The sequence below is a fragment of the Aquarana catesbeiana genome, unplaced genomic scaffold (genome assembly GCF_042186555.1).
Source record: "Aquarana catesbeiana isolate 2022-GZ unplaced genomic scaffold, ASM4218655v1 unanchor229, whole genome shotgun sequence".
Taxonomy (NCBI): Eukaryota; Metazoa; Chordata; class Amphibia; order Anura; family Ranidae; genus Aquarana; species Aquarana catesbeiana.
The window spans coordinates 471,409-485,354 of NW_027362656.1; the positions used below are offsets into that span (position 1 = coordinate 471,409).

The following is a 13,946-nucleotide window of genomic DNA, read 5'->3' on the forward strand; positions in this document are numbered from 1 at the left end:
ACCCGGACAGGTAATGAGGGCACTGATCGTCAGTGCCCTGAACCCCTGATTACAGTAAAGCCCCCCAGTGCCACCAATCAGTACCCATCAGTGATGCTAATCAGTGCCCGTTAGTGATGCCAGTCAGTGCATGCTCATCAGTGCTACCTATCAGTACCCATCTGATACAAAAAAAAAAAATCTTCTGTCCGTAAATTTTCTAAATAAGTAATTTTTCTCCTTCACTGATGTGCGCTGATGAGGTTGCACTAATAGGCTGCCTATCAGTGCAACCTCATCAGCACACATCAGTGAAGGAGAAAAATTACCTATTTACAAAATTTACTGACAGAGACTAAGAAAAACTTTTTTTTTTTTTAAGTTAATCATAAATAACCCAGCAGTGATTAAGTACCACCAAAAGAAAGCTCTATTTGTGTACAGAAAATAATTAAAACTCATATGGGTACAGTGTTGCATGACCGCGCAATTCTCATATAAAGTGTGAGTGACAGCGCTGAAAGATAAAAAAATGGCCTGGGCGGGAAGGGGGTGAAAGTGCCCGGTATTGAAGCGGTTAAAGGGGTTGTAAAGATAAAAAATTTTTCACCTTAATGCATTCTATGCATTAAGGTGAAAAAACTTTTGACAATACCGCCGACCCCAGGCCCCCCGTTTAACTTACCTGACGCCTCGAATCTTCGCTGCTCGTTCTCGTTATCTTCATTGCAGCTCAGCCTGGTCGCTGATTAGCTGCAGTGGATGGATTGAAAGCAGCGCAGCCATTGGCTCGCGCTGCTGTCAATCACATCCGATGACGCGGCGCGCCGGGGGGCGGGGCCGAGTGATACAGCGAGCGGCTATAGCCGCCGGCTGTATCACGGGAGCGCGCCCGCAAGCACTCACCACCGTGCGAGGGAGCTCGCATTAAGGTGGTAAATGCTTGCGGGGAGGAGCTGAAACAGCCGCCGAGGGACCCCAGAAGACCAGGTTCGGGGCCACTCTGTGCAGAACGAGCTGCACAGTGAAGGTAAGTATGATATGTTTGTTATTTTAAAAAAAAATAAAAATTACCTTTACAACCCCTTTAAGGACAGCACTTTACAGAAAGTGCAAAACCTACCAAAAATATCTTCTTGTATTTCTGCAAATCCCGGGCTCAATAAATAAGAACAACAGATTGGATCAGTGTGTGCTGGAGACGGCAGTCACTGGAGCTCCACTCTACACAGGAATCATGTGACCTCCACTTCCTGTAGCATTGTCTATTTGTTGATTGTTACATTAAAGTTCATTTGAAAATAAAAAAAAGTGGAGTTGTGGAGGACACATTTTTCTTTTTTTTTTTTAACAATAATTTTTATTTATTTTATCAAACAAATACAAATCAATTGAAGTTGCTGCATATATTATACAGCATTTATAATACAAAAACTGACAAGGCATAAAGTATAGTAGTGATATAAACCTTGATGGCCTAGTCCAGCCTACATTTTTCATGTGACAGTGGAGCTCCTGCTGCAGAGATTCACAATAAAGTTCAGGTAAAAAATAAAGTGCAGTGGAGGCCGCATGCTTCCTGTCAACAGTGGAGCTCGGAAGACAGGAAGTGATGTCAGGTACAGACAGGAAGTGATGTCAGGTACAGACAGGAAGTGATGTCAGGTACAGACAGGAAGTGATGTCAGGTACAGACAGGAAGTGATGTCGGGTACAGCCAGAAAGTTCCGGGTGAGAGGTGAGTCGGGAGGAAGTATAGAGAAGACATTGCTGGAAGTGACAGCAGAGGAGGTAATAAGATCTTATTTTCTATTTACACCCAGTAATCCCCCGTCATGTCCGTCCTCTTCCTCCATAGTCACTGTGATGTCTTTAATCTCCAGCGGATGATGATACACACATATATAGTGTGGAAACCGAGATTAACCCCTTTAGGGAGGATCAGTTGATAATGAATAGTAGAGATGGGCTCGGGTGTGTTAGAAATAGAGTTGCCACCTTTAAACCTGAACACATATGAATTACACAGGTTCTGAGGGTAATTTAATGCAGATAAGGCACCAAGTGAGTTTAATTATCACCTTAATCAGCCACAGAGCCTGTGTAATTATTATGTGTTCGGTTTTAAAGGGGTAAGGTGGCAACCCTGGTTGGAAACCCCACATTCCCGATCCCGCCAGGAAGCCGACACTGCACAGCGCTAATCACAGGCAGTGAGACATTTCCTGGTCCTCAGCTGCACAGATCAGGAAATGTCTCCCTGCCTGTGATTAGCGATGTGCAGTGTCGGCTTCCTGGCAGGATCGGGAACGTGGGGTTTTCGAACATGCCTGAGCCCATCACTAATGATGATGAATATATCTTCCTTCCAAAGCTGGCCATACATGGTTCAGTTTTATCGTTCAGACAGCAGGACAGCAGCAAAAAAAATCTGCAGTAATTCCCCCATTCACACATTGGAGGGGGATGGGCGAATCCTCCCCGCTGCACTATTGTATTCTGACAATGGGGGGCGCTCCTCCGCTCTCAGAATACACAGATCAGTGATGAAGCTATTGGCTGCAGCCGCTGATCGAGTGACTTTTATCCGGCAGTGACCACACATGGATGGAAATGTGACCGATCCCTGCTGAACCAGCTGAATTTCCATGTATCTATTGTCAAATCCGAGATCACCATGGTGGACCAAATCTCCAACATGGTGCCACCTCGGCATTGCAACAAAGTGCTAAGAAACAGGACTACAGGGTCCTTACAGGAGTAACCAGGACAAGCCTGCAAAGCAGCCAACTAAGAGACCAGCCAGGGAGGGACATGCTGCTTTATGTACACAAGATGTCCTCTCCATCCACTCTGCTCTCACACACTGCTGGGGGAGATGTACAGGACATGCAGGAGGACACAGGGGGAGGGGGGATTGCATTACTGTCCTGTGCTAACCTGCACCCCATGTCCTGCGTTCTGCATCTCATCTTCTGCACCCTGCACGTCACCTGATCACATGAGAGCTTACTTTCACAGATACCTGACTAATTTCTGTATGGTAAAGGTCAAAGTTCACTTTTTAGTTTAGGAGAGGTAGGACGCACCCAGAAACAATGATTTAGTTTGCACAGGAGCCTCATATAGAGGGCCCCTCAAATGTCCCTCCATCCAGAGTCTATATGTCCTATGACATCACACTGACCTCACAATTCCTCCTCCCAATGTACCTCCATCTGGCTTTTTTTTTCTGATGCTCTTAGGATGTGGGCGGACCCTTGGTATCTCACTAGCAAAGTGGGACTGTTGGTCCTGCATTGTATGTAATGACATCAGAATGCATGCTACAAGCTTTTAACCTGCATAGTGTGGGGGTCCTGTGTGGGTAAATTATACCTCAGACTGAAGTTGGGCTATGATAAAATGGAGACCTGAATGGAGAGGTGAGGAGGATTCTGGGAATATCATTTAAATTTTACTATTTGTGTTCAGATCTAGAGTTTTCCTCTTGTGAAGTCTGGAGATCATATGACCATCACATTGCCTCCACCTCCCTCCCTGATAGAATAGAGAAATACAAAGAAGATTCTAGAAGTCACCAGAGAGATCATTGAGGAGAGGTGAGCGGTGCTGGGAATTCTGGGACATTATCCAGTAACAGACAAGGGATGTGTCTGGATGGTGACTGTATCATTGTGTGTGTCAGGTTCCTATAAGGTGTCAGGATGTCACTGTCTATTTCTCCATGGAGGAGTGGGAGTATTTAGAAGGACACAAGGATCTCTACAAGGACGTCATGATGGACAATCAGCTGCCCCTCACATCACCGGGTAAGAGGAGACTTTATTGTAAAGGAGAGAGCAGTACGGAGGGTCCACCTAGATCCCCCATCATCTGATAAACACATAGAAACAATGTATTCAGTCAGTGTGTGTGTTTCCTACAGATGGATCCAGTAATGGGAACCCACCAGAGAGATGTCCCCGTCCTCTGTATTCCCGGGATTCCACACAGGAAGATCACACCATCCTTCACCATCATCAGGTAGATGAGGAACAATCACTGATAGTATCATTAGGATCTGTACATTATCTGCATTGATGTCATTTTTATTCTATATTCAGAGTGGAAACCTGAGAGATTCTAAAGTTGAGGTTAAAGAAGAGATAAAAGAGGTGGATGATGAGGATGGGGTGATGGAGGAGTCAGAGTTTCTAAAAGAACACAAAGATCTGTACCAGGACACCATGGTGGAGTCATCCAGCTACAGAAACCCACCAGAGAGATGTCCCCGTCCTCTGTATTCCCGGGATTCCACACAGGAAGATCACACCATCCCTCACCATCATCAGGTAGATGATTGACAATTATTAGTAGTTCTGATTTATACACAGCATGTTTGTTATAATGAATGTTTTATTATATATTCAGAGTGGAATCCTCGGGGGTGATATTATTGATGTTAAAGAAGAGTATAAAGCGGAGGATGAGGAGTATGGAGTGATGGTGGAGTTACCAGAAGGACACAAGGATATGATGGAGGCACCTAATACCAGGAACCCACCAGAGAGATGTCCCCTTCCTCTGTATTCCCGGGATTCCACACAGGAAGATCACACCATCCCTCACTGTTACCTCAAGGTTGGTGGGATACAGGTTATAAAACATACTTATAGAGACAATGTGTGGATTTTTTATGTGAAGTCACAATATCAAAGCTTATATCTTACAGATGATATTTTCTCTCATTTTCATGATTTAGAGTGGAGATCCAATCGATATAGAATTTGAGGTTAAAGGAGAAGAAGAAGAGAGGTATGTGAGGGATGATCAGCAGTCTATGGAGGAGGATGGAATAACGGGGACATTTATAGAGGAGGACACTCCTACAGAGATCAGCACAGGTGGGTCATTAACACTAAATACTAGGGATGCACCGAAATTTCAGCCGCCAAAACATATAGGCAAAAAAATGGCCTTTTCGGCAATTTGCCAAAAGAGAAATGTTGCCGATAATGGCGCCCTAAAAAGGGGTGGGGCAATCCCACCGGGTGCCGCACATGTTTCATCCCGCGCGCCCCTCAGAGTCTTCCCTCCCTTCTCTCACTCCTGTCCTACACAGCCTCCCCAGTGCTTGGTAATGAATGTCACGCTCACACGTGTGTCAGAGCTAAATCTGAATCGCTGCGCAGCCGATGTAATGATTTCCCGCCTCTTGTGATAGACGGCACTCTGATCCAATGCTAGGAATCATTGTGCTGTGTGTCATAGGAGGCGGGACATCGGCTGCACGGCGATTCAGATCCAGCTCTGACACACGTGTGAGCGTGACATTCATTACCAAGCACTGGGGAGGCTGTGTAGGACAGGAGTGAGAGGAGGAGGAGGGAGGGGAGACTCTGAGGGGCGTACCGGCATGAAACTGGCTATACGGCGATTCAGATCTGACACACAGCGTGACATTGCGTTACCAGGCACTGGGGAGTCTGTACATGATGGGCACTGGCAGGCTGCAGAACATGTGCACTGGCAGGCTGTACATGATGCGCACTGGCGGGCTGCTGCATCTGATGGGCACGGGCATTGGTGAGGCTGCATGGCATGGGCACTGGCGGGCTGCTACATATGGACACAGGCACTGGTGAGGCTGCATGACGGGCACAGACAGGCTGCTACAACTGACTGGTAGGCTGCATCTGACAGGCACTTGTGAAACTGCATTTGATGGACGCTGGTGAGGCTGCATTGATCTCCTGTACCATGTCCGCAGTCTCTGACCATCTCCTGTACCATGTCCCCAGTCTCTCACCATCTCCTGTAATGTGTCTGCAGTCTCTGACAATCTTCTGTACCATGTCCCCAGTCTCTGACCATCTCCTGTACCATGTCCCCATTCTCTGACCATCTCCTGTAATGTGTCTGCAGTCTCTGACCATCTCCTGTAATGTGTCTGCAGTCTTTGACAATCTCCTGTACCATGTCCCCAGTCTCTGACCATCTCCTGTACCATGTCTGCAGTCTCTGACCATCTCCTGTACAATGTCCCCAGTCTCTGATAATCTCCTGTACCATGTCCCCAGTCTCTGATCATCTCCTGTAATGTGTCTCCAGTGTCTGTCCATCTCCTGTACCATGTCCCCAGTCTCTCACCATCTCCTGTAATGTGTCTGCAGTCTCTGACAATCTTCTGTACCATGTCCCCAGTCTCTCACCATCTCCTGTAATGTGTCTGCAGTCTCTGACAATCTTCTGTACCATGTCCCCAGTCTCTGACCATCTCCTGTATCATGTCCCCATTCTCTGACCATCTCCTGTAATGTGTCTGCAGTCTCTGACCATCTCCTGTAATGTGTCTGCAGTCTCTGACCATCTCCTGTACCATGTCCCCAGTCTCTGACCATGTCCCCAGTCTCTGACCATCTCCTGTACCATGTCCCCAGTCTCTGACCATCTCCTGTACCATGTCTGCAGTCTCTGACCATCTCCTGTACCATGTCCCCAGTCTCTAACCATCTCCTGTAATGTGTCTGCAGTCTCTGACCATCTCCTGTACCATGTCCCCAGTCTCTAACCATCTCCTGTAATGTGTCTGCAGTCTCTGACCATCTCCTGTACCATGTCCCCAGTCTCCAACCATCTCCTGTAATGTGTCTGCAGTCTCTGACCATCTCCTGTACCATGTCCCCAGTCTCTGACCATCTCCTGTACCATGTCCCCAGTCTCTAACCATCTCCTGTAATGTGTCTGCAGTCTCTGACCATCTCCTGTACCATGTCCCCAGTCTCTGACCATCTCCAGTAATGTGTCTGCAATCACTGACAATCTCCTGTACCATGTCCCCAGTCTCTGACGATCTCCTGTACCATGTCCCCAGTCTCTGATCATCTCCTGTATAAAAATATTTTTTAAAAACAGTCACTTTCGGTTTCGGTGCTGTTTCGGTATCGGTTTCGGTTTTCGGGATCAAGGAAGATTTATTTTCGGTATCGGTTTCGGCATCAAAAAACCCATTCGGTGCATCCCTACTAAATACATTCCTCCACCCATACTGCTCACTGATTGGTCATGAGTAGAGCAAGGAGCCTGTAATACCCTGGTTGCTTTTCTGAGCTGTGTTCCCCATCCTGTATTCCTCTCAGATAATCTTCCTTCTCTGTGCTGCAGACACAATTTATGTATCTAGACTGGATTTATGGAGATTCTGAGGTTCAGCTGGCAGCAAAATGTTCATTTTCAAAGGCGTTACTAGACCTAGACACCTGGGGTATGTGCTTGGTCTTATGCCCCATACCTGGGTATGGCAAGATGTCTGACAGAACAATTCTCCCAGGATTACTTGCTCTGTTGTCTGATGGCTGTGGAGGGATATGTCTGTATAGTCTCAGACCCAAGTCACTGAGTGCAGTCTCAGGAGATAGGAGGCAGCGGTGTGAGACCTCTGCAGCTTGTCTTATGTAAACATTTAAGCTTCCACTGATTGCTGAATACCAATATTAGTCCTGACCCTTACACTTTATAATTTATATTGCACATTACATACTCCTGACCCCTGCACTATATACTCTGTGTCAGGGGTAGGAAACCTTAGAGAGGTGGAGATCTACCTAAACAACACAGGAGACGTCCCTCCTCACACCTGATTTAAACCTCTAATTGCAGGACTACCGTGTGGCAAATGCATGCATTAAACGGCAATCATGGGTTTAAATCAGGTGTTGAGAAGGCAACATATCGCCTCCTCACCACCTATCAACACACACTCAGATCGCTTTTCAGAGGAGCAGCACTTGTACTTGTTCAGGGTGGTAAAACAGCAGGATATAATATAAGTCTATAGCTAAGTCCAGCAAACCTGCAGGAAAGCTGCAGGTACACCGCACTTCACCCATGGTGTGGGTAAACCGCAGCACATCAGTGTGAAAGCAGCCCTATCCTATTATGCCCGGTGTATTGCTTCACACTGACCTGAAGATCTCTTCTTTCCTGCTGCTGGCACCACTCTGGAGACCGCCAGGATAAGAGGTGGCGTGCGGTTGGTATCACTCCACATGGGACAGGAGCCGGCACTACAGAGGAGGCATCGGATTATGCGGCTCTTGCTCCCTTTGGCAGCTCTAACTTTACAAGGAGTCCCTCTGCATTGCACTCTGTTCGATTCTCAGAGATGTCGGGTCAGCAATCCCAGACCGAGATCTACAAGCCCCCATTTCCGTGATCTACTGCTAAATCGTGACCTACAGGTTGCTGACCCCCGCTCTATGTTGTACATTACATACTCCTGACCCCTGCACTATATACTGAAGAAATAGGAGGGAAGGGGAATGGGGGAGGGTTGGGACTTTATATGAAGCACACTACCAGAACCAAATTAATCAATTAGTGTATATCATTTAATGGTACACATGAATGCATGTGGGACAATACATTGCATATAATAAATAACATAAAATATATACATATATATACACACATATAAGTGTTCCTACATCGTACATGGTATATATTAAAAATTTATTAAATGTAGCCCAAACTTGCATATAGACATGATTGATTGCACACATGATATTGTAAAATAATTGATTCAAAATTCTTCAAGGTAGTCTCATAGTAGACACCTAGCTGTGACAATGCATTGATAGAAAGCTCTACACACGTTTCATGGATAACTTCCACTCTTCAGGAGCAAGTGTGATATAGGTATGTCTGTAATGAAATATAAATGCCAAATAGTATAGTAACTAAAGTAACAGGAAGAGGGGGAACCACGTCTTAATCCCAACATTCTTACCTATAAGTAAGCTACAGTACTCAACAACATGGGTAGTATTGGAAGGTGGAGGCACTATGGTAACATCATCCCCGGAAACTGAGGTGGCGATAACTGCGGCAACACAGGGTGAACAGAGAACAATAAGTGAGCACCGATAGAGATTTCGTCCCCAATAAATAACTGTGGTTGTAATAAGTGCTGAGTAAAGGCCCATAGGGCTTCTGTGAAAAAATAAAGTGTATCAGCAAAGTGACTACACAATGAATGATTGGGGAAGATATGAAAACCATTACCAAAAAGAAGAAAGCTTCCACTGATTGCTGAATACCAATATTATGAGTCCTGACCCTTGTACTATATAATTGATATTGTACATTACATACTCCTGACCCCTACACTATATACTCTATGTTGTACATTACATACTCCTGACCCCTGCACTATATATTCTATGTTGTACATTACATTATTCTGATACTATAAAATCCTAACTGTTGTATCCTATATAATAAGTTGTTCATTACATAGTCCTGACTTTTTTTTTGCACCCATTTCCTACCAGCTAAACATTTTATATCTGATGATCTGATTGGAGCACAGACTTTTACATGTTAATAATAATGTGATAACATCCTCAGACTTTGGAACCTTAAACAGAAAGTGATAATGAGGGAGGAGTCAATAACCCAATGATGGTGGTCTTCAGGATCAGTCCAGTCTTCATCTTGGTTGTTCTCCCCCCATCCTCACTCTCTGACCTCTGGTGGGGCTCAGCCCCGCTGTTATTCATGACTAAATCATGGACTAAATAAGGAAGTGCAGGACTTCTTGTGTTGGGAAGATGGCAATGAGTGATAGAGGGGGTGGGGACACTCTTCCTATAATCCACTCATCACTGTCACTCCTATAAAAGACAGTTCTCGTTGCTTCCTCACTCTCTGACTTAGGTCTATGAATAAACAAATGAAATGAACTGGTAGGAGATTCAGAGATGTAGGGCTGAAACAACGAATTGATTATAATCGATTATGAAAAAAGTTGTCAACTATTTTCATAATCGATTAGTTGGTCAGTCGATTAATCGGCCTGTATACAGAATGCATTATTTCTTTACATATTAGAAAATACAGCTCAGTATACCATCCATACATGTCAGTAAATGCTTGAGAACTTGAATGCGTGAGAAGCAATGCCTCATGGGACATGTAGTCCTGGGCAAGAGAAGGAAGCAAGTGATTCTAAAGGCAGACGTTTTTTACCTTCCTATAGGGGAACTCTATACTATACTTTGTGGCTTCCTATAGGGGAACTCTATACTATACTTTGTGGCTTCCTATAGGGGAACTCTATACTATGTTTTGCGGCTTGCTATAGGGGAATTCTATACTATATGGCTTCTGATAGGGGCACTCTGAAAGCAGGAGGAGCCAGCGGGGGGGGGGGGGGGGGGGGTAGTCTGGAAGAGGAGAATCAGGGCTGCTCTGTGCAAAACCATTACACAGAGCAGGTAAGTATGACAAGTTTGTTTAAAAAAAGAAATCCAACATTTACAATGATTTTAAGGTCTCTGTGCAGGGAAGATTAGCATCTGAACCCAGAGAAGGTGGAGGCTGATACTCTGGAGGTAATAGAAGGTATTACTATTACATAAAGTATGTAAATTAAAATTTGTGCGCTAGCGAAATATAATGAGGTAGTACAATTAGGAAGCTCCTTGGGGTAATACCCGGAGCTACAACGTGTTTAAATCCCAACGCAGGGAAATACCAAAACAACAAATACAAATTATGCATTAAATCATATCTCCATATCTCCAGTTGTGTGACGGGCCTGCGCGGTGATGAGGCTTGGTTGTATTTGGTCTTCTCAACATTTCCTGTTTACGTGTTACGTTCCGCCTCTATAGGCGGTCTTCAATGACGGCCGTAACGAGTCTCTGCGCATGCCCAGTCATGCGACGGATTTGTGCGGAGGCGAGGCTTGGTTGCATTTTGTTCTTATATAAGGTGATGGTTCATTGCGTTGCCCGTGCCCCGTAGAAGACATCACGTATGATGAAACATGTAGGGCGTGGCCTCGCAGTGCTTGCCTTCACGTGTTCTTTGTTTGCACGGGCGTTCAGCCTTTGTTTTTATGCCGGCTTTTTAGATTTAATGATTTTCATACTGGAACTTTTGTATATTTACCTTTGGTTTATCTAACCAATAAATCCCTAATATTATTACTACACCATTGGAGTTTTCCCCTTCTTTTCTTAATTATGGATCCTCCGAATCCTGAGTCTCCCTTCTGATGCTGCAGCAGTCGGATCAGCCCGGAGCTGGTGGTGCTCGTGGACAAGACCTGGACATCAATACTCCATCTGTCCCTGCAGAGGGTTATATCTTCAAGCCCGTATGACCTCGCCATAGAGGAGGTCCAACAAATGGGGTAAGGGCACATCCATTACTCCTCTCCTGCAATCAATGGTGGCTTGGAAGTGTTTTTTGCATCTTTTCACATTTCCGTTTTGATGTGACACACCAAAGGAACGTCTTTACTTTTCCTTTTTTTCTTTTTCACTTATTTTGTTTTTTGTTTTTCATGGACTGAATGTGGTGTTCTTTGAACGATTGAGCGATCAGTCGCATCTTCAGAACTTTCACTTCTTTTCAATATTTCTTCATATTTTTCATTTTTTTATTTTTCATGGAGATATGATTTAATGCATAATTTGTATTTGTTGTTTTGGTATTTCCCTGCGTTGGGATTTAAACACGTTGTAGCTCCGGGTATTACCCCAAGGAGCTTCCTAATTGTACTACCTCATTATATTTCGCTAGCGCACAAATTTTAATTTATATGCTTTTTACTTTATGGATATTTGGGAGTATTTTGTTGCAGCTGCATTTTGTGAATTTAAGCAATTTTTATTTACTGTGTTTTGCTCATTAGCGCAGGTTTTCCCACCATTTTTTAGTTCTAATTAATATCTACCTACTTGCAGCTGGAGCGTTTTTTTAATTGTGTTGATTTACACTCAGACCTGTAATTCACTTGCACTTTACTTACTTGGTGTATAATAGAAAATACACTAATTAATTTGAATTTTTTTACTTATTAGTCCACTATTCAATATGGATGTATTTGATTACCGTTCCAAGCGCACTATTGCCAAAGAAGGTGTGTTTGAGGGTAATAATGAACCTGAGAGTGACCTCGGTGGCTTATTTATGAGACTTAAAAATCTCATGATCTCCGAGGTACACACTCAGTGGGATATATTTTTTTTGGAACACTACGTATCTGTATCAATGGTCCCAAGAAGCCTGAGATGGGAGGTCAGTCCCCAAAAAGGTGAATCTGACCTTCAAGATTGGTACAGATATTTCAACGAGGCTGGAGGAAAATTCTTGGAATTTTTGATTCCCAGAAAGAAAGCCAAGTTGAATAGGTTAGATGTTGAAATTAAACTCATAAAAGAAAAATTATCCCCTTTCAGTGGGAGCGAGGAATATAAGGAGCGATCCTCTAACCTAAGGAAAGTTTTAGAAAAGGAAGAGATAGAACAGAAAAATAAAAAAAGGAAAAAGTTTAGTAGGGATTTTACAGACTATAAAAATGGATCTGTATTCCAATGGCAGATAAAAATTGCTGCTGAGGAAGCCGAAGCCAATGATAACATGGAGGTGTCGGCCCCTGCTGATTCCAGTCATGATAGACAGCCTAGAGAATCAGATAGACCCCTACCATCGCAGAAACAATACCCTAACCCCCCGAGAAGGGTGTCTTATCGCTCTCCAGGTAGATCCAATCCTATTTCTTATGCACAGTCCCCAGCTCGGAATGTGAGAGTTCCCACTCATGCTCCTAAAAAGAAACCAAGAAATCAGAATTCAAAAAATTTAAGGAAACATCATAATAAAGATAATCGATATTATCCAGAACGATCAGGAGGATACCATGATGGTCACTACGATGGTCAATTTGATTACCATGGTAGACCTTATAGAGATGAGTGGTCTCCAGGATATTCTATACCCACCCATAACCGCTTCCAACCACTCAGGGAGCATCATACTAGAGATAATGATAACTATGGAAAGTTCAACCATGGATACCAAACCCCGAGGCGGGAAAAAGGGTATGATCAGTCACCCTGGTACCAACCTCCCTTTCCCCCCCAGAGGAATATACAGAGGGATGAATATACCCCCCGGCAATCCCACCGGGAAGAGTATTCACAACCCCAGCATTGGGGTTTTCCCAGGGGAGAACAAAACTTCCAACGGCCAATAGAAGAAAGAGAGGAGTTAGAGGGGGGAGGAAGATTAGGAGCAAAAAGAAAACGGTTATAACCGGGCAGGGTATTTTTAACCTCAGTAATATCCCTCTGACTTCTAATGAGACTGCCATCCTCGATAAGGGGCTCAAATTTGCACCCCCAAAGCCGCTTAACAAATTCCAAACATATATGGATATACACAAGTATACTAGAAGACTGAACATCAAGCGATACTTGTTGTCTAATCCTATTAATACCCAGAACCACGACCATACGAACGTCAAACATTCAGGCCTGGCGAACGCTTCACTGTTCAATCCACCAGGTGGTCTACCGGCCTCCATTAAGGTCTTTAGGGACCTTCTCCTGAGGGATCTGGATGGTATAAAAAGTAAAAACATTAAAATGACAAAAGATTTAGAATCCGGTTTAGATCAACTTTGTAAACGGAAAGATCTAGTTGTGAGACCAGCTGACAAGGGGGGTGGGATAGTGGTTCTGAATAAGAATGACTATCTCCAGGAACTTGACAAAATAGTGGGAGATACTACCACCTATATTCCTTTAAAATCAGACCCTCGGAGTAAATATAAAAGGGAACTTTTATAAAAGGGAACTTGAAAACATTGTGGAATATGGTTTTAAATTAGGCGTTATAAATAAGAAGGAAAAATAATTTCTGATACCGGTGTCGTCACGGATACCGATTATATACTACCTACCAAAGGTCCATAAGGACCCTGTCCACCCGCCCGGCCGCCCAATAATCAGCGGCATCGATTCAATCACCTCGAGGGCTGGCAAGTATATTGATAACTTCCTCCAGCCTTTGGTTCGATCATTACCTGCTTGTAACAAAGATAGCAGACATGCCATCAACCTACTTAGGGACTGTGGGTATAAGAATGGATACTGGCTAATTTATTCATGGGTAAATGGGAGGAGGACGTC

At 44.2% G+C, this 13,946-nt stretch overlaps 1 protein-coding gene across 1 annotated transcript in view; it reads left to right on the plus strand.

Annotated features, from left to right (window-relative positions):
* The window catches only part of LOC141121771 (uncharacterized), a 192,421-nt gene that overhangs the window by 104,544 nt on the left and 73,931 nt on the right, over nt 1-13,946 (plus strand). The window contains 5 exon segments of the mRNA XM_073611489.1: nt 3,674-3,791; nt 3,908-4,005; nt 4,086-4,313; nt 4,393-4,602; nt 4,724-4,865. Coding sequence (XP_073467590.1) covers nt 3,674-3,791; nt 3,908-4,005; nt 4,086-4,313; nt 4,393-4,602; nt 4,724-4,865 — 796 coding nt within the window.